This window comes from Buceros rhinoceros, unplaced genomic scaffold (assembly GCF_000710305.1).
Source record: "Buceros rhinoceros silvestris isolate BGI_N320 unplaced genomic scaffold, ASM71030v1 scaffold31987, whole genome shotgun sequence".
In the NCBI taxonomy this organism is placed as follows: Eukaryota; Metazoa; Chordata; class Aves; order Bucerotiformes; family Bucerotidae; genus Buceros; species Buceros rhinoceros.
The window spans coordinates 559-21,771 of NW_010422100.1; the positions used below are offsets into that span (position 1 = coordinate 559).

At 35.7% G+C, this 21,213-nt stretch overlaps 1 protein-coding gene across 1 annotated transcript; it reads left to right on the top strand.

Moving 5' to 3' along the window:
- Window positions 1-6: 6 nt before the first annotated feature.
- EXO1 (exonuclease 1) lies at window positions 7-17,589 on the top strand (the record flags this gene model as incomplete). Its single annotated transcript, XM_010139932.1, has 13 exons — window positions 7-85; window positions 1,718-1,837; window positions 2,808-2,931; window positions 3,682-3,819; window positions 4,040-4,252; window positions 5,994-6,181; window positions 7,010-7,106; window positions 7,692-7,908; window positions 8,912-9,167; window positions 10,364-10,847; window positions 11,335-11,436; window positions 15,425-15,618; window positions 17,448-17,589. Coding segments are annotated over 13 exons (2,354 nt in total), but the record flags the coding sequence as incomplete, so codon positions are not given.
- Window positions 17,590-21,213: the final 3,624 nt, after the last annotated feature.

Consider the following 21,213-nt stretch of genomic DNA (forward strand, 5'->3'; position numbering starts at 1 on the left):
CGGTAGCTGTGGACACCTACTGTTGGCTGCATAAAGGCGCTTATGCTTGTGCTGAAAAGCTGGCCCGAGGAGAGCCAACAGATCTGTAAGTCTTTGCTACATTCTGGTCTCAGCCCTCTTACAAATTCAAGTTTTGTTAGCTTGACATTTCTTCACCTAAAGACTAAGTTAAAACAGTTTCACTTCTTACTGTTGCTTCTGAATTCTCAGTCTCAGTTATACTTTTTGAAAATGGAAATGTTGGCTATAAGTAAATAGCTTTCCAACTGTGCAAAATAAATATCGAAGTATGTATCAGGGAAAAAAAATCTAAAATACCTTCTGTTAAAATACCAACAGTTAAGTGAGAGAGGGTTTTTTCCAGTGTATCTTGCTCTCAGTTATATTCCAGTCTCTGATGAGATTCTGTAGATGCAATTCATGTTTTGAATTTAGCATTGTTTTCAGGAACCTTATTTGTACGAAGTGATAGCTTGTAAATACTGCTGTAACAAAAGCTGTAATGATGCTTAGGAATTCTGAATCCAGTTTCTTTAGTGCTTATATCCTTAGATTTTAAGTGCTGCGAAGTCCCACTCTTCCTCCCCTCCCTGTCCCCTGCTGGAAAGGTTGCTCTTGCTGTTTTAAAGTGTATTGAAAAGAAAATGAAAAAAAAAAAAACCTCACACCAACCTTGAATTTTTTCTTTGTCATTGAGCATCATTGTAATGCACTTAGTGTTTACAGCAGCTATTAGATTTTAGTTCTGTGCTGGTGGTGAAATAATTTCATACAGATCTAGAGATCAGAGGTCTGAGGGAAATACATGAAGTCTGGAGTTATGTACAGATATTTTAAGAGATGAGCTTGGAAGGTGGTGGAGGATTGCCTCCTGGTCCACACACTGTCTGCACTGTTAGTACAGTTTGGGGAACTCTCCTGTCTCTTGGAATATTTTCAATACTGTGCCCATATTTTTGGTACGGTAAGATTTATTTCCATGTCTGTACTTAGCATGTATCCACCATCTGGAGAGATGAGTGGATAGTTCCGCAAAGAGAGGTTTAATATCTCATTGCTCCAGCAACTCTACAAAAATGCATTTTGTCTGCCTTTCACAAGGTTTCATGAAAGATAATGTATTGTGCTTGTCTGCCTTCTGTTTCCTTGGCCATTACGAGTTGATGAAATTAAAAGGATGATCCATGGTTTAACCTGTAGAATTTTTGGCAGTGTTGAATCCTAACATAGCAAAAACAAACTGAAGTACTTGAGTCCTTACATCATTTTGAGTAGGAATAGGGAGCAGTCAAACCAGTTCAGCAGTTCTGAGTAGGAAGGCAGAGTATTTCTCTTGTAAAAGGGAAAAAAAAAAAAAAAACAGCAAAAAGAACCCAAAATAAAATATCCCCTCTTTCCTCCCTCCCCCCCCCAGCATTCTAGCATTCTTAATCTTTTTGAGGTGCTGGGGAAATATATGATCCATCAAGATCTTTGAACAATAGCTAGTCCTAAAACTACAGTTCTCCTTTTCTTCAAACAGAAATTGCAATAGACTTTTGCTTAACATTAATGTTTCTCTTTCTTTTTTTTTTTTTTGTTGTTGATACAGTTATGTAGCTTTCTGTATGAAACTTGTTGATATGCTCCTCTCATTTGGAATTAAACCAATTCAGAAATTGCAATAGACTTTTGCTTAACATTAATGTTTCTTTTTTTTTTGTTGTTGTTGATACAGTTATGTAGCTTTCTGTATGAAACTTGTTGATATGCTCCTCTCATTTGGAATTAAACCAATTTTGGTATTTGATGGGTGCACCCTACCTTCTAAGAAGGAAGTGGAAAAGGCCCGACGAGAGTAAGTACTGAACTGTGTGGACTTGCAAGCAAAGCAGTATGTTTGACACCACAATTCATTTTCAAAGTTGAAAATCCTCAAACTTCAGCTGGGTAGTATTCCCTGGTAGACCTCTGCAACGCAGTGCTATTTTGTTTAATTTACACTTTAAGATCATTCAAATATCTTCTTAGAGGTTTTATTCCAAAATTAGAAATGTGCTTCGTAAATGAAAGCACTTTTATAGAGGAAGGAAGTAAACTTGGAGTACTAGTTGCTGTAACGTATTAATTGCTTTTAACACATTAGTTTAGTTTACCTGCCCTTGTCTCTGGAAGAAAATATTTCTTCCCAATACAATTTTATTTAAAACTAACACCACCTTTCTCATCTTCTTCTACAAGTAATCAGATAAAACTTGTTTCACATTTGGCTTCAGGTCCCTATATAATGGGACTTCTCACTGAAGAAGTGAGAATTTTTCACTAGTGGTTTTTATTTATAAATTTTCATGATGTATATGCTCTAGCAGGGGTGTTGGACTAGATGATCTTCAGAGGTCCCTTCCAACCCCTACCATTCTGTGATTCCTTAGGTGTGGGGCAAACCATTAACAATACTTGAAATGCAGTAAATGATGCCTTCTGTCCTCTAAACCAATAAATATCTAAGGTCAGATACTCCCAAATTACATTAAATCTCCACCAACCTGAGAGTGGGGGCATCTCCTCTTTTACACTGCTGCTTTCAGTTCCTAGGTTGTCATGTTTTCTGAGGAAAACGTTATAAATTTCACATGCCAATCTAAGAGTCCCTGTCAAAACAATGACTTAGCTATTCCTATGTTTTAAAAAATTACACAACAGAGCAGATTTGGGAAGTGTTCGTGTGCAAAACATTTTTTCCTCTCTTTCCTACCTGTCTGTTTTAGTCCTTTCTGCTACTTGTTCTTTTAAATGAAAAATGATGTGAAATTTGTTTCCTTTTTCAGGAAGCGTCAAGCCAGTCTTCTGAAAGGGAAACAATTGTTGCAGGAAGGGAGACTGTCAGAAGCTAGGGAGTGTTTTGGGCGCAGTGTAAATGTTACCCATGCTATGGCTCATGAAGTTATTAAAGTAAGTTGTCAATGCTGCTGATACTGATTGTTTTTAGAAAAATCTATGTGGTAGTTAGCATGTTTTACTCTGCGTTTGTATGGCTACATCATTACCCCTTCTATGTAGGCAAAAAAGTATCCACCTCTTCTTAGCCTCTAATTGGGTGGACTGGATTATGTTAGGCACAATTAACTACTTCACTTCAGGTTTGTTATGCCCGGTTATGTAAATAATAACGATGTGTCAGTTGAAATGCATCTCTTCTTACTGCTATGAACTGACTTCAACACCAACAGTTCTACTTTTGCTGCACAAAACCAGCACTTTTTTTCCCCCCCCCTTGACTAGTTCCTGAGAATAGAGTACAGAAAAACATTTGGTTGCCTAAAAATCTTTCTAGTAGGCTTTTGCTATCCTTTCACTGCAGTCATATGATATTTATCCAAATAGTATTAGTGTTCTCATGCTGTTTTCCTTTGTCCAGAATATGACTTGCATGAGTTTGAAGCTGGCACCTGTGGTCAGATGCTCTGTTACAGGCCGACACAGGAAAGACTGTTTTGTAAACTAGTCTATGTAGGTCTAAACTGCTTGAAACTTGAGTTTTGAGTATGAAATATCAGGCAACAATGGGAGAGGGAGGGATGGGTGAGTGATTCAAAAGATCATGGTTTAATTTTAAGATAGCAGTTCTTACGCTTTCAGATGTCTTAAGGCAGTTACTGAAAACTCTTGCAAAGTACTTGTATACTTCTTGTTTATGTACAGGCTGCGCGAGCCCGGGGGGTTGACTGTATCGTTGCTCCTTATGAAGCTGATGCTCAGCTGGCTTACCTTAATAAGAACGGCATGGTTCAAGCTATAATTACAGAAGACTCTGATCTTCTAGCATTTGGATGTAAAAAGGTATGGAAGAAAATACCATAGCCTTCACCTTTCCCTGTTACCTTAAAAGGAGATTTTGAAGTTGCCAAATGTGTCTGATACACGAATTTGCTCTTCTATAATAAATGGGGGGAAACAGAAGAAATGAAAATAGCACTCAGCCTCTGTTGTTTCCACCAAGTGTAACAAACTTAGCTTATATGGGTGAAAATTACTGTTTTCACTTCCTCTTAATTTCCAGGTGTTTCTGAAAATTGACAAGTTTGGAAATGGACTAGAGATAGATCAGTCTCGACTAGGCAACTGCAAGCAGCTTGGAAATGTATTTACAGAAGAGAAGTTCCGCTACATGTGTATTCTTTCTGGTTGTGACTATCTCTCATCAATTCATGGAATCGGCTTGGCTAAAGCATGCAAGTTACTTAAATTAGCCAACAATCCAGATATTATAAAGGTAAACTTGGTTTTGCTGTGTGTGTTGGCTTTTTGGAGGCTGTATCAGTATATATGAAACTAACACTGAATTTAAAATATGAGGGATTCTTGACTTTCTCCATTTCAAGGAGAATGCTAAAAAGTATTTTTTTATCTGTGCTTTAGAAGAATATGCTGAGCTAAACTTGCTTGTGATGAAGCTATTATACTTAATGAAATACACCAATGTAAACTTAAAGAATTGTTCTAATCTTTCAAGAACAGATTACATTTGAGGAAAGGCTTTATTTTTTGCAAGGCTAATTTGTATGGTTATTGGATATATTTTTCCCCCTCATTATCTGTTCGTTCTTCTGTTTTTGCAAATTAGTTATTAGAACTGCTAATTGACCTCTTGTGTGTAAGTATGCTTTTATCGGGGGGGAGGAGGAGCAGGGATTGGGATTCTAATTCCCTTTTTGCATTTGATTACATACATATTGATACAGACATATTAAAAACATTATCATGAAAAGTTTGGTATGGTGCAAAATAAAAAATAAGGTAGATGGTGGTTTTTCTCTTATTCAATGTATGAAATTAAAACAAATCTAATATTAGGAAACATAGAGGGCAAGAGGGTGGGAATAACTTCTGTGTAGACAGTGAGGAAGAAGATAAATTTTGTAAGAGCTCATAAGAAAAATACTGTATGTGGCTGTCCTGGAGATGGGTAAGTCTAATCCAGAAAAACATTTAAATATGCACTCTAACTTACTGTATTACATTCTTTAAGTTACTCATATGCTTTAGAGGTTTTGTTTTTCTCTCACAGACTGTACACAAGGAACTATGATTTTTAATTTTAAAATGTTTTGTATTATGTAAAGCAGGTATCAAACCAACTGATTTGGTTGGCTTTTGTGGAGGTAAAAAGGGAACTCTGAATTTTTCCCATACAAATCACGATTCCATTTAATGTATCTCTTTTTGAGCAAAATGTCAGTATTTAATAATTTGAAAAACTTCTCACTGAGTGGTTTGTTATGTGATTCATCACTGATTTTCCAAGAGTGGCGGAAAGTCACTAGTAAGTCAAAAGATACAGTAGTCCAATAGTGCCTGCTCAAACTCCTACTTGTTAATGAGATGAGTAAATTTGCCTGTATTTAGGGTGCAGGGCCAAAACACAGCTGATGGTCTATTGGGAGAGGAGGAGACACTCTCGGATATTCAAAAGAACATAATCTGCCTTCTGTGAAACTGGGAAATGTACAGAACAATGAATTATTAGTAACTTCTTTCAGAGTGGTGCAGTAACAATATACAGGAGGAGGTACCAGATCGGTATGTTGTCTTTTGCGATGAGTAGTGGAGAAGGCAAGAAGCTTAGTTAGTTTTGCTTTTTTTCTATCCTAAAAACATCCACGTATTGCTTATGTGCTCTGATAATACAAATGACAAAATTCGGTGTGCATTAGTTTTACCAAATCTGCCTTAAGGAGATGCTTTGTATTTCTGTTCAGATTTTGTATTTATTTATTGGACAAGAGGTATTTATAAAGAGTTGAACTGTTTTATTTATGTAATTGTAAACAACCTGAGAGAGGGAAAATAATGTACGAAACTTTTTTTATCCTTCCCCTATTTAAGTTGAATCTGCTTATTGTAACAGGACACACATTCTACATTTAATTACAAGCAAAGATACTTAATGATTGAAATGTATTTAACCTTTTGTGTAACCTGTTTAAATGAAACAGTTAATTTTTTTTTGACAGGTTATTAGGAAAATGGGGCAGTACTTGAAGATGAATATAACAGTACCAGAAGAATACATACAGGGTTTTACACGAGCCAATAATACATTCCTTTATCAGCTAGTTTTTGATCCTGTCAACAGAAAATTAGTTCCTCTGAATGCCTATGAGGATGATATTGACCCAGAAACACTAATTTATGCAGGACGGTATCCTTTGTGTTGAAACAGTGGAGTGGGGAAATAAGGGTGAGCAGATGCGGTATCTTACATTTTTGTCATTGCCTTGGTGGTGTATTTACATTTTTTTTTGTGGCATCACTGTGGTTCAGTAAAGCCCAGATTTCCTTCAAGCTCAAAGTTTTTTCTTTTCTCTTTTTGCTCTGATACTAATTAATAAAAAAGTGCAGGGGGTAACTGAGTGACCTCTCACTGACATACTGATTTAGGCACAAGTTATTAATCTCTTTTCTTTTTAGAAAACAACTCTTTGAATACAGGTTATGTTTAAACTTTTTGTCTGTCTTTAATTTCTGCCTCTTAAGTAGGTTATCTCTGCAAGTTTAATTCTTGCAATTTGTGTTCAACTCATTCCCTTATCGAAGCATTTCCCATTCTATAAGATACCTCTTCCTATAGAGTAAGTAGCATTTTGACACGTTAGTGCAACATAAGTTTCAGCATATAAGATTAGGAAAATGAAGCAAGAGCACTGTTGAAGTAGTTACTAGCTTTGTGTGTACTTCAAGCCACCTAATCTCTGCCATTTCCAGAACCTAGGGAGGAGGAAGGTGGTGACTTTCCTGCTGGTGACAGAAGGTTTTCCTATTTGCTTTTGTGATTTGCCAAGCACTGCAGATCTATTACAATTGCAGTTGCATCAGATTGAGCCGTGAGTAGTACTTTTAATCCATTTGGTTAATATTCTAGGGGTGCTTTTTAGCACAAAAACGGGAAATAGCTAGTCTAACTTTCATGCTGTGGATCTTGAAATTTGATGCAATATTCAGCTATTTTCCTTTAATGTTATGGGAACAGACATTTTGGCGATGGTACTGCTTTTCAAATTGCCATTGGCAACGTTGATATTGATACAATGGAACAAATCGATAATTATAACCCTGACACTGCACAGGTAACATCTTTGTTCTGAAGTTATATATTAAGATTTTTTTCCCATGAATGTGCATCAAAATGATTGAATGTTACTCACAACTGACTTGGCAGTGAAAGCTATTCTGCTATTACAGAAACTGTGTGCTCCGCACCCCTCCATGTTTCTCATTCTTTGAACAGGTAAAAATCTTACTTTTCATGGCATTTGACTTCATTGTTTTACTTTCGGATTTTTGGTAAGTCCTTGATACTATTGACAGAAGTAGCTGATTTAAAAAGAAAATTCTCAAAGACGTTTCCAAGTGTATAACTCAGGAAAGTATTTTTGCAAATTGGGTTTTCTGAATAGAAATAAAACTTAAACTTTTGTTTGAGATGAGCAGTTTGTCACTTGCACCATATTGGAATGAAGAAGTCACGGCAGCACAAAAAAGTAATTTGTATGAAAAGCATGAGAAATGTGGGAACAAAAAAAAAATGTTCCTGTAGAGTATGTCATTAGCTGTGTGAGTATCGAAGTATTCTTATATGGTAAATCCAGGAAATCATATGTAGAAGGCAAAATTATTAACTGATATCACGTTTTTAATTTTTTTTTCTTTAGCCTGTGCAGCAGAGAAGTTGTGGCTGGAATGACAAACGTGCTAATCATGTGAATAGTATTTGGAGCAGAGATTACAAGCTTGACCCTAATGTACATACTGTTCCTCATAAAACAAATTTACTGGAGAAACCAACAACCAAAGGCATCGAGAAGATAATCAGTGTTAAAGGTCTAAAACTTCCAAGCAAAGACCTCTTGGCAAAAAGGCCAAGGAGTGGTATGTTTTTATTAAAACAAGTATATAAATAACAGTGGGAGGCTGTGGAGGAAGAAAGGATTTTATCTTGGACTTAATGGCATGAGATTCTTAGAGGCCTAACTCTAACTTTTCTTGTCTGTATTCTGATTTCAACAAGCTGCAAGGCTAACAAGCCATAATATTAAAGCCTACATAATGATGCAGGGTGGCAGCAAACTTTCAGCAGCACTTGATTTTAACTTTCTTTAATTTGCCTTAAAACTATTATTTTCAATTTTAAGTTGTCATGTTTAATACCCTCTGTTCTATTTTTAGATTTTTTTTTGCTTTAATTTCCATCATATAATGGTTTGTGAAGAAATGAAAATAGCCTATTTTTCCTAGATACTTGGCCAGACAGAATATTTAAAGAATGTTTTCTTCTAATGCTGTACCTATATCTCCTGCATAGATATCTTTTACTCCAACTTTCTCATTTTGTCTAGTAAATCTATGCTCTCTTGTCTTCTACACCACCTATATGTGCTGAAATAAACTGCGGGCTTGTTTTAGGAAGGGAACCCTTCTTTTTGTTCAATCGTGCCTTACCTGATTTTTTTCTTCTGCTTCCTTTGCTTTCTGCTTATGATACTAGGGCTCCATTTTTGCCTTTGTTACTCTTGATATCTTGCTACTCCCTGGTTTATCAAAATTTGTAGTTAGTTTAGCAGCTTGGCTTTAAGTAAAATTTAGTTTTATCTTTCAAAGTGTTTCTTTTAAAAAAAAAAAAAAAAACAAACCATACAAACATCATGTTTCATTTCAGCTGTTCTGCCTTCATCTACCTTTTCATAGAAAGTTACTTTCAAGGCTATGTACTAGAAAAACAACTGCGATAAAGACTTCTAAACTGTAGTGTCAATGTTCTTACCTGATCTTACTAATATTTTTAAGCCTGTGAGATAAATACGTAACACTTACTTCTCTCATAACTGGTTAATTCTAGAACATGCTTCTACAGTGATGCTTAAATTATCTTTAGGTTTAGAAGAAATCTCAGATGGAGATCTGTTGAACCAATACACATTTTCAAAAGCAAAAAAATTCAAGAAAGAGAGCGATCGTGATGGTCAAGCACAAAAGAGCATCACAGCAGTACAAAGCCTTGATTCTTCAGAGAATTCTGACACTCAGGAAAGCTCTAACTCTCTAACCAGAGTTAGAAATAAATTTGCTTCCTTTCTACAAAGGAAAAACAAAGAGAAGGATGCTGTAATTGTTCCAGGAACAAGAAGCAGGTATGCTTGTATCACATGTTTTAATAAGTAGCAAAATACTATTTGCTGTCCTAGTTGCTGAAATAATCTGAATATGAGAAAATGCTACCTCAGCCCTTTTTATGCAACTGTACTAATGTGCCTGTAGTCCTGAGCTGAGATGGAGAACCCTTTGTGCTAGGCCTGCTATCTATTTGTGAGATAGACAGATAAATAATGTCATTTCTTTTACTGCAGAAATTAAGACTGTGAGACTGCATAAAGGCCTCTGGGTATCAAAATTAATTGGGAATTGGCCATATTTTCTTTCTGCATAAAGGTCATGTGTCATATCTCAGAAAAAACCCTAGTAGCTGCTTTATGCCGAATATGTAAGCAGTTAGTGAATATATTGACTTATGTTGATAGAGTTTTTGTTTGTTTCAGTAAAGTCAAACCTGGTCATACTCATGGGTTATTCTTACCCCATCCCATTCAGTTGATGCTCCTGATCTCTGCACCAGCACTTTGAGAAGAGGGTGTTTTTTTAACTGGCTGAGTGCTAAGGGGTTTTTAGTCACGTTTGGCTACTTGAATTTGTTTTACAAAGCATTATCACAATTATTTCTCTTATTGTGTAAATTTTATCTTAAATAATTTGAATATTTTTGAGCAGTGAAGTTTTACGGAACAGTATTAATACTGATGTTCTTCAGCCTTTAATGCACACCTTTCTGAGCTGAAAGTTTTGTTATGTTGCATCAAAAATTAAGAGTTGTCGGTGGTGATAGGTTATTCTCTAAAGCAGTGCTCCACTTCTTAAAGCTCTGACTTGTGCTTACTCTTAGCGGCTGCTGCTATAGCATGGAAAAGAACAGATAGTTTCTACTTTTTTTAAGAAGTACTGAAGTGTTTCATGAGTGTTTAGCTTTATAATAATTAATAAAAGTAAATTTGGTAGGATTCCTAGATGTTTCTCCTCTTCAGATGAAGAACCTTATTAGCATTTCAGTTAATGAATGACATTTTTACAGATACTTCCCCCCTTTTTTTACTGTTATCTGTTAAATACTTTCCTGAGGGACTAAAGCTTTGCCCATTGTCAAAATAATTTGTAGCTGCAAGTGCACTTCAAAAATAAGATTGATGAATAGACCATTATTGGATTTTGGAGATGACATATTCATTTGCAGTAACTTTCTTATCCCTTGCCTTTATCTTTTTTCACCTTTTTTTAGGTTTTTCTGCAATGATGCAATTATGTTTGACGGTAGAGCAAAGAAGGATGACAGTGATCTGACTCAAAATGCTGAGCAAGATTGCCAGAAACAGGAAATAAAACATGTAGCAGATGATGTCTCTCACTTTTCAGAATCCGAAAAATCAAGAAGGACTATCTTTACACCTCCTGGAGAAACACAGAGAAACTGCTTCCGGTGGTTTAGCAGCCTCATAAATAATTCAGGAAATTCTGGCCCTTCTCATACTGTACTTTCACAGAAGTCTCACCAACAGAGAAGCAACTGTGTGGTATCCCAGGAAGATGAGATTAACGGGACACAAACAGGGAGTGAAGAAGCTTGTGGTGAATTGGAGGAAGAATCCTCCCCCTTAACAGAACAGGAACAGTCAACACAGTCTCAAAGATCTTGTGAGCCATCAGAATGCAGTTTGGAGACTTCAGAAATACCACAAATGTCTGACAACAGTTCGGATGCAGAAGTAAGAAAACTAGACGTTATTTCAGCGTTTGCTTTCACTTCAAATTCTAGAAGAAATTAGGCAGCCAAGTCTTCTCTTCAGTATTACACCCTGCAGATTATATAGCTTGTGCTAACAAAAACTGTCAGTGCTTAAGGTAGTTGTATAGAATGGATTGACTTACTAGCTTAAATCAAGTCTGTTCTCTGGTTTTAGTTTGTCTTCAGTCTTTCCACTGCTATTGCTACAGTGGGGCATAAAAGAAAAAAAACAAACTAGGAAGGCAGGCTGTTCTCTGCTTGTGTTAGTCCCTGAAGAAGTCCTTTAAGAAAGCCTATGTGCATTACCATACTGTTGCTAAAAATAAGCCCAGGTTTTTGTATAAAATTCTTAGAATTGCTGAAAGCGCATACCTTATAAAGTATATATATACATTGCATAATAAACAAAAAACACCCCCCATAACTCCAACCTGTTTTAAAAACAAATTAATTTTCTTTTGCTGAAGGAACCAGACTCCAACTCAAAACTGGCTGATGATCACTGTACTCTGTCTCCAGTATTTTCTGCTGTTCAATCTGACAGAAAAAATACGATTGTAAAGACCAAGGTAAGAATTCTTATGACGTCATGATGAGCTCTCCTAAACTCTGAAAATCAAATTTTCCTCTCTACCAGTTCATTCTAGAACTCTTAATGAAAGAATCTTAAGTCATGCATATGTTGGTTAAAGAAAGCTATATAATTGATCATCTATATCAGAACTAAAATGAACTATAATCAGTCCACCTATGATTGATAGCACAGTTACAACTAGTCTGGGGATTTTAAACACTTCAATATAAAATAAGAAGCCAACGTAAGGCAAAAAACCCACTTACTAATTTTTGTCAGGCCTGCTAAATGCAGGCAGGGTTTTATGATGCAAATTGCAGTCATGTAACTATATCTGGCTTATGAACAAGATAGAACCTCATTTTGTTGCTTGTCTTTATAAAGATCTCCTAGTTCAGCAGTTCCACCTCTCCTTGACTAGAAAAAGCATGTTTAAGTTTCAAAATCTGGAAAGGTTTTAGTCCACCTTTCTTGTTTAATTGTTTTAACTAAAAGCCTTTTTAGATACTAACAAATCAGTATGAAAGGACAGTCAATTTTCTTTCAGAACCCGCATTTCAGTTTTTTCAGTATTCCTTGGGCCCCTGTAATTTAACTTCTATGTGGTTTTTTGGATGTCTAGGAATAAACTTAGGTCCCTTGCTTTTGTGACATTTCTGAGAGCTTTACCTGTTTGTCTTGTTTACAAATCTAAGACCTTAACAACTAGAAGTACTCTGACTTCTTAAGCATTGTCATTAGAATTGGCCAAAAGATTCTTAAATCAAAGGAAGGTGCTTTCACCTTTTCACGAACACCTCTACTAACTTTTCTCACAAACAGATGAAAAATCACAAGCTTCTCTGTACCAAGCAAGATTGTGTGTTTTGTATCACAGTGACATCTTGTGGTGGTTGTTGTTAACTTCTCTGTTAAGCTGGAATTTATTCTGGGGCATCTGATTATAAAAACTGGTACTTTTGCGTTAGATTAACATTTTGCCTGCTTCTCAACAAGACTGGGCAATGAAATGAAATCATATTGGGATTCAGAATTTTATTACTTTTTTAAAAGATGTGTTTAATATGTTTTGCTTCATGTTTTGCTCACCTGAAAGGTATATTGGGTGAATGAATATAATAAATATTGGGGAATACACAGTATAGAAGTACTGAGGTAATAAAAGCATCATATATAAACAAATTTATATTATGCTTAAAATCTATGAGAAAAGTAGAGTTAGATTAAAGCAAGTGGCTACTGGGAGGGTTTCCCCTTCCTCAGCCATGCATTCCCTCTGCTGGTAATAATGCTTACCATGAGTTGGACCAGACAACTGACCTGTCTGTCTTGACAACAACAACCAAAAGGTCAATCAGATGGAAATCAGATCCATGCAGACTCCTGGGCTTGTGTCAGTTGTAGCACCAGTGAGACCATTGAAACAAGCAGCAAGAAATGAAGGGGGACGGGAGGTATAGAGAGAGATCCCTTTTTGGCTCAATTTTCCCTTAGGATTGTTTGCTGCAAGTATAAAACAAGGGGAATCCTTGCTAGTGTTAAATACTGTAAAAGATAATGAGGGCAATATGTTCCAGATTTAGGGAAGAAGCAATCAATTACTTATTCTGATTTTTAGTAAGCTAAATAACATAGCTGATCTGTAGAGAAATGTAATAATTGGGTGAGGCAATCTGTGCAGTTGTCAAATCTTGCTGTGGTTCCAGTCAAAAATGTGAAGTGCCTGGCTAGTCCATTCTAGTATCAAAATGAATGGAAGCTTTTCTCTAATGGATGCCTAGAAGGTGGTGAGCTCTCTAGGACCTTGTAGGGGTTTGGTTTTTTCTTTTTTTGTGATAGTATTCCAGCTGTGGCTTTTACTGAAAATTATTTTCCCCAATTGCTATGAGCTTAGCAAAGAGGCTAATAGTGACAAAAGAGAGCAATCTATTCTGGTTTTAAGTTCCTTAGTGGGTGTTCAACATGCAGCATTGCCTCCTTTGGAGTTAAGTTATAACTCTGATGTAATTTAGTCCCACAATGGACTGTGGGATTATAGGTGGCTTCACAGATGTTGCAAAAGGACTGAGGTGATATATAAACACCAAAATGCTATACAGCAAGGAGTTTTAGGGTTTTATTTTCATTCTTCCTGGTATTCTTATTCCAATCTTTAGCCTACATTTTAAACTTTCTTTTTATTTTCAAATTTTATTTGAGATTCCGAGATATGCTTAGTCTATTTGGGCAGAAACAAAGCATTTCAGTAAAAACACCTGCAAGGATGACAAATGCAATATCATTTGGAAAGAACTGAGGTTTGAGTTTTCTTTGAAGAAAAGGCTGCTGACATCTTTTATTCTAAGAGGAAAAAAAAGTGTTAGGTGATCAGTAATAATTACTCAAATGAGAAAAAGCTATCTATATTAGTTAAGCACCTGAAATAGGCACAGCTGTGCCATCTTCTAAAGATGATCCAGCGAAACATTGAGAGTAAAACACTTTAATATTAAACATTATCCAAATGGGAAATAGAAGCATTTTTTACAACCTTTAGGTGTCCTAAACTAATCATATGTAGCCAACTGTAAAATAAGAATTTCTTAACTGTAGACAGTCACCATTTCTTCTGCAGGTAGTGTACTTTGGTAGTTATGTTTTTGTCCTTGTAACAACAGACAAAAAATAAAATTGCAGGCTGGAAGTGAGAGATCACTTAAACTGGTAGTTGTGAGTAGTTCATATTCTACAATGAAGTGGCAGAATGTGTCAAACAGAAAAGCCTTCTAGTGATTCCAAATGGATAATTCCCTAACAATTGGGGAAAATGGTAAGCATAAAGAAGACAGAAAAAAAATTATGGAAAACATGAATAAGCCATTTGTGGCATTTTGCCACTTAAGAACTTCTTTAGCAAAGAATGTTTTAACTTTGTCTAAAAGTATGTTACACGCATTTAATTATTGTGCTATGATTATGCACATATAGTACAAATAGAAATAGGTATACCTTTTCATGCAATGTGGTAAGCTACTTACAGGAAAAATCTTGTAGATCAGGATTTAGAGGGTTTCTTCTGCTGTTAAAATAAACTTGCTACTTTTTGTGCATGAAGTTCAAGAATGCAAAAATGATCAACAACATTGCTGTCATCACACTTTCTAATACTGTTACAATCTGAGTAGCTATCAGCAGTTAGCCTGATACCGACCCCAGAAAAATAACAGGAATGAGATTGTGGTTAGGGATGAGAATGTGAAATGTAAAATTCACACCGACCTAATTACTGGAATCAGGTCATGTCAAAATGAGTTTCGTGTACTTGTAAATATGAGAAAAACAAATTCAGTGCTTGGAAGCTGGTAAGTGAATGGAAAAATGAGGCACACTTTTGAATACTACGGGTGGTGAATAGCTAGAATAAATTATAAAATGAAGACATGTATTTTTCTTTTAATTGATGTGTTCAAACTTAAGACCAGTTGCATTTGAGACAGAGATTCTGGCCAAGAACAGCTCTCCTAAGTTCGAGATACAGAAACTGGATAAGAATGTCCAGCTAGAAGTCTAATGGTCTTTGGGGTAATCATATCAGTATCTGTGCTCTGCTTAGATTTCATGAAAAATAGTGTCATAGGTATCACAGAGAGTGATACTGGCATGGCTTCTCTTAAAAGTCAAAAAGCTGACATTGAAGAGGTTTGCTATACTCATGTAAACATGAGAAAATAAACATTCAATAGACTGTAAAAACTGCATTCAAAATAAATGTGCGTTTGCAGCCTTTTAGAGTATATCAACCTGTGGATACTGGTTTGCCAGTTCTTACAGTTGTGTTATGTCTAACGTATTTGAGATGCTACTTTTTAAATTATAGAAGTTATTCAAATATACCTTGTTGTGTGTAAAGCACTTTGTTTTTCATTATCAGCTTTGAGGAATAGTATCTGTTGCTTACAGGTTGCAATTTTAACTATTTGTGCTATAATATTAAAATCTCACAGGTTCCTGGTTTACATAAACCCAGTTGTAGAGGGTCGCTTATTGTAACAAAACTCAAGCCATTGATACCAGCTAAAGTAAGCGGATTAAGCAGGAAGCTGTCACCTGTGCAGAAGAGAAATCACTGTGATGCTGAAAATAAACTGGGAATGCAAGCCACCATTAGCGAACTGCGGAAAAACTTCCAATTTAAAAGGTGAGTGGCTTTAACCCTTTACCCTGTATACTTTATTCCCCAGTAAAAAACTTTCAAAGCAGACTTTACACATCTCCTCCATACGATTCAATAAAGATAATAACTTAAGATAGACATTTTTTGCAAGCTGTTTTTAATTCCCAATGCTTGATATAACCCCAAAGTATGATTTGCAGTAAACATGTTCTTCAAATTGCTTTTTTCTTTCTAAACAGGAAAAACTCTTTGCTAAAATTCATTTATTGGAATAGTGCAGTTAGTTTAGCGTAATTTATATGAAAATTATTACCATTGTTTGACATCAAATACCAAAAAGGTTTTCTTGGTCTAAATGCAAAGTTGCCAGAATTAATTGAATACAAGATTGCTTCTATTTAACTTTCTGTGCCTGTCACATTTTGAGATGGCTGATTGTCAGGACTGTTCTGCTTTCAAGATGATGGTGAATTGATGGTACATTTCACTTAGCTGAAGTCTCTGGTTACCAGATACAGCGTTTTACAATGTGCAAAAAATGTAATTTTGTGCAGGTGACTTGGCTAATTTGAAGTTTCTCATATATCTTCAAGGTTTGAACTTGAAGAATAATGATTATTTAAAAAGCAAAATAACAAACAACCCAAACCTCCAAAAGTGTAGGTATTCTAATTTACACTGTTTCCATAGGCTCAGATAAAAACATCTGGTGGCAAAGCTTTCCCAGCTCCAAATAGCAATCTTTCCTTTGAATAATTTTATTTGAAAAGATGTATTTATTCTCATTAACCTGAACCTAAATGTGAGTGGAACAACAGTATTATTTTCACACTAAGTAGTAAATGTGAGACTGGTGAACATGTGTTAAGTCAGATGAATATATTTTAGTATGTTTGGGCCTTACAGTAGGCTGTTACAATCATACAACTGATTTCTCTTTAAAAAATATTACTTGCAGTATTAACATTTTTAGAAATCTTTCTTTTTATAATCCTCTTGATGCAGTTTAAGAACAACAGTTTTAAAGAGGAAGTGAATGTGTTTGTGTATGTGATACTTGACCTGTAATTGGTAATGTCTGACCAGGGTTGTTCACAGGGAGAAAATTCATATATTTTGATTTAACAGGATACAGGCAGATGGAACAGAGTGAGCCTAGATGGTGTTCTGTTCCTTTCCTCTGCTGATGCTTGTGAGACTTAGCTCCCAACATCCACATTTTATTCCTCCAGTTCTGTAACTTCTGGGTATATACTGGGGTTATATATTTTTGTATATACTAATTTTATGTAAATACAGTACTTGTTTGTTAGCTTTTAGGTGATTCATTGTTTTCTCAGTGCCAGAACTTAGCTCTGAGTATTCTGTTTATTGATTTTTTTTTTTTTTTCAGATTTTAAAATGTTTCTGAATTAGCCTTATCTCAAAAATTACATTGTCTGATGGCAAATAAATCATGTGGGACACTAATCTGTTCTGTCCTGATATTAAGACTCATGGGATATATATGAAACTACAGTTATTCAGAAGGCTTAAATGTTAAGGAAGCATGTACAACCCAGAGTAGGATGGGGTACATACAGTCTCAGACATAAAGCTAATAGCTAAGATTCTGTCACAGGATACTGGGAACAGCTGAATTCACTTTCAGTTAAGTTGTTCAGTTTTAGTGAAATTGAAATTAAAACTGTGCATCACAAGTTTTTATTTTGGGCTTATTCACAGAGGAGTGGGTAGTTAGACGAGGGGTCTTATTTTGTTTTAACCTATATATTCTTACAGGCCTGTGGTAAGAAACATAATATCATAACGTTCTTTGGATTTGTTTTGTCTTTTTTGTTGTTGCTCTGCAGAGAGTATGAGAAACTTCCTTCTTATAAAAAATCAGATCCATTGTCTCCAATCAAGGACAATATACAGCTCACTCCAGAAACAGAAGAAGAAATATTTAATCATCTGGAACATAGTCATCTTCAGAGAGCTATATTCCAGTGAACTATGTGCTGCGCACAACAGGATGTGTTTTTAATCATTGTCAAAATTTACCTTCTGGATATTTCATTGATATAGGAAAGACGCTTTGAAAACCAACTATGTATTTTAGTCTGACTAGTGATTTGTCATCTTTTTTATAAAAGCATGAATTGAAAGGTACATTTCTATGCTGACTAGAATAAAACCTCTCAGTATACCTGTGTTCTTGTATTCCAAGTTCTATGCTAAATTTTTGTCCAAATCTTTCAGCTGCTTCTGGGCATTTTACGTGGGTCACATATGCAATTCAAATTTCTACAACAGCTATGGCTCTTCCTTTGCATAGCAGCAGCTGAACAAATTTGTGACTTGATTTTTAATAGTTGATAATTTTTTTTTCCCTCTTATTTTCTCTTGAGCCTAATCTGGCTCCAAAACAGGAATAAAACTGCTGATTAGTGTTCAAAACAGCCTTCACTATTCTTCCAGCACTCTTTTTTTCCCTATATGGTAAGAACTGCTCCCTTAACAGTTAGCTGTGTGATACAGTCATGTTATTGGTGGGAATAACTTGGACCAAAGAAAGGAGTATCACAAACATCTGGTCCCCAAATTCTCACATTAATAGAATGATGAAGAAATACAGTGTGTTCTTCTGCTTTATGTGCTTTTTCCATGTTTGTAGTCTCCAACAACAGACACAAAATGTCAGTCAGAGCTAAGGGTTACGAAAGAGCATTGTCCTCACAACAAACCAAGCTTCAGTCTTCAACAGCTGATCAACTAAAGGGAAAGAATCCAGGAGATTAGGGTCCTTGCTTTGAATGAAGGAACTATCATGTAATAATATGATGGGATTTCAAAGTTCTACCTTTAAAATCAGGATTTGAGTCAACTGAAAGATATGTCTAAAACTTTTTCCTTTTTTTAGGAAAGAGTAGTATCTCTGCAGTGGATGAAGCTGCAAAAGTGTATTGTAATGTGTGAAACGTGTCCTTTCCATTCCTGAGATTAATACTTTCCCTCCATCTTTGAGCTTTTTGCAAAAATCTAAAGTTGGAAATTGACCTATGAGAGGCAGGGGGGTTTTTAAATGCCATGTACTTTTTTTCCTCTTCAAGAGAATTTGCATCTATGAAACTAAGGTGACTGGCTGCCTTAAATTGGAAAAAAGCTGCTTACAAGCATAGATTATGTGTATGTTTGTGGGAGCAGTTCTCTTATTTCTACATTTGTGATGAAGGTATGGGATATAAGGAATTGAAGCAATGATGCCCCAGGATAGCCTTTCTCTCATGTGCACCACTAGAAGATCCCTACTCCTGAACAGCAGGGTTTTTAGTGTTGATCTTCAATGAGAATTATCATCTCTGGCATGATGTGACAATTAAAAGCCAGGGATAAACATTTCTGTTTCCAGTCATAGAACTATTGCCTGAAATTAATTTTTGTGTTGCTACAGATTATTAATAATGTCAGACACAATTGGTTTTCCTCCATTACTTATCATTTTGGTAGCTGCAGAGTTGCTTTGTGCAGTCCATTCTTGCCTGTTGCCTGCCTTTTCAGTCAAAGAGCCACTTGTTCCTGCTTTAGTCAATCATCAGGAGAGACAAGGTACTTGTGTTTGTATTTTTCAAGGACAGGTAGTTTTAAGGGAGTATAGCACATCTGACATGCAAGCTACATGTGTGAAAGCAGTACTGACTCTTAATTTTGTTGCCTGCAAATACTGCCTTATCTGTTCCTGTAGTTCATTTATTGAAAATACCATTACTTGTTTTACTCTAGCTTCTCTGAAGAGCGAGAGAGGAAATAAAGCAATGTTGTACACACATCCATATTGACACTATTTTGTCACAAATGGGTGCCTTAGTTTTTTTCCTGTATGGACAGGAGAGTAAAAATATAATTGACAATGCCTTAAAAGGCATAGGGCATGTAATAACTTGCTGGAGCGCTATTTCAACGGTAGGTATGAGGGGAATTATTTGCGCAAGAGTGTTTGTTGTTTGTGTTACATTGTATGGTCTTAAACCGATTTCTTAAAAATACTTCTGAGTGTTTTCTGGTTTGTGCTTTGGAGATCTTGGGTTCTGACTTCACATATTGTAGGGGATACTTTTCAGAAAGCAGCTAGTAGTGGCCTCTTACTACGTTACATGTAAGTGTGTAATAATGTTAACATATAATGGCATGTATTTTTTTATTATTAAGTATGGAGTTCTTGAGTTGGTGTTTGGTTTATGAGAGGTATAACGCATATGCAAATGAATTTGTGCAAGACTATTCCTGAGTTAAAACTGGCTCTGGGTAGGGTAACATCCCCCAGTAAAACTATTCAGTATCAAAATAGGAGAAATTTTTACAGGTTCTGATGGGGAGGGGAAAGGGAAAATAAAACATGACCCAATGAAAAGAAATAAGAAAGAAAAAAACCTTGGAGAGAAGGAGGGAGAGCTTGGTTGTTTTAAAAAGCAGTCATCTGAAAGTCGGAGGATATGAGAGTGGTTGGAAAACAAGAGTAGGAGGAAATGAAAGCAGATGGTGACTTGTAATCATGTCATTGTGTGTTGTTTGCTTTTTAATCTAATATTCTTTTTTTAGTTTCTGTAAGTATTCTCTAATTCTATCAGAAGGACTTCAAAGTATTCTTACAAAATGGATGGCCTTGCTATATCCTATTAAAAGGGTGAATCTGGCATGGAAAAACTAAATTTACTAATGGTGGTCTAATCAAGTTTCGCTTTTGAAAATGCTGACTATCGAATCCTTCAGCAGAATCATCATATGAACTGCAAATATCAGTATTGCAGAGAATTAATATGAGAGTCTGTGATAATCCAAATCAAGTAATGGTTTTGAAACTGTAGGTAAGTGACTTGTCCAAATTCAACATGAGTTTTTCTGCTTATATCTTTTTGTTCTAATTACAGCAGTTGGCGTTAACATTTTCCCACTCACAGAAATCAACATAGAGTAATTTTAATAGGACCGAAGAATATTGAAAGGCCATAGAACTTTGCAAACAGATTATAAAGATTCACTACACTTAAATAACTGTTTTAATAGAATTTTCAGTACTGTGGCGTTTTTTATATGTTATTGATATAGTGTTACTTTATGAAGTACTAGAAGCTCATGGTATTCAGGTTTTACATATCAGTTAGTCTCTATTAATTTTGTTGGTAACAAACGGTTACAGTTCTGAGGTGGTACAGCTAAGAGACAATTCTTTGCTCTTACTTACATCAAAGAATAACTACCAGCTGATTGCTTCAGCAATGTCTTGGTGTAGGAATGATGTCGTAGCAAATTGAAATTATCAACATAGGAGAGAAGAAAAAGGGGGAGATTCCCTTTCTGAACAAGAGGTCATTTTATACTGATAAAAGGCCTGAATCTGGCTTCAGCAACCCAGGATTTGGTTGTAGCAGTCTAGAAATATACTTGTTGCTCCTATGGTTTTGTTATTTTATTATGTACCTTGGTGGTGACATGACAGGGTGTCTGAATACTTACGGCAGCTGGATAAGTAGTGCAGAAAGCAGGCAATGGAGTCTCAAGAGCAGAGTCGGAGAGCTTTAAGCTGATAACAAGAGGACCCGAGACAGAAGGTGTGGGGAGGGTAAAACACCACGATAC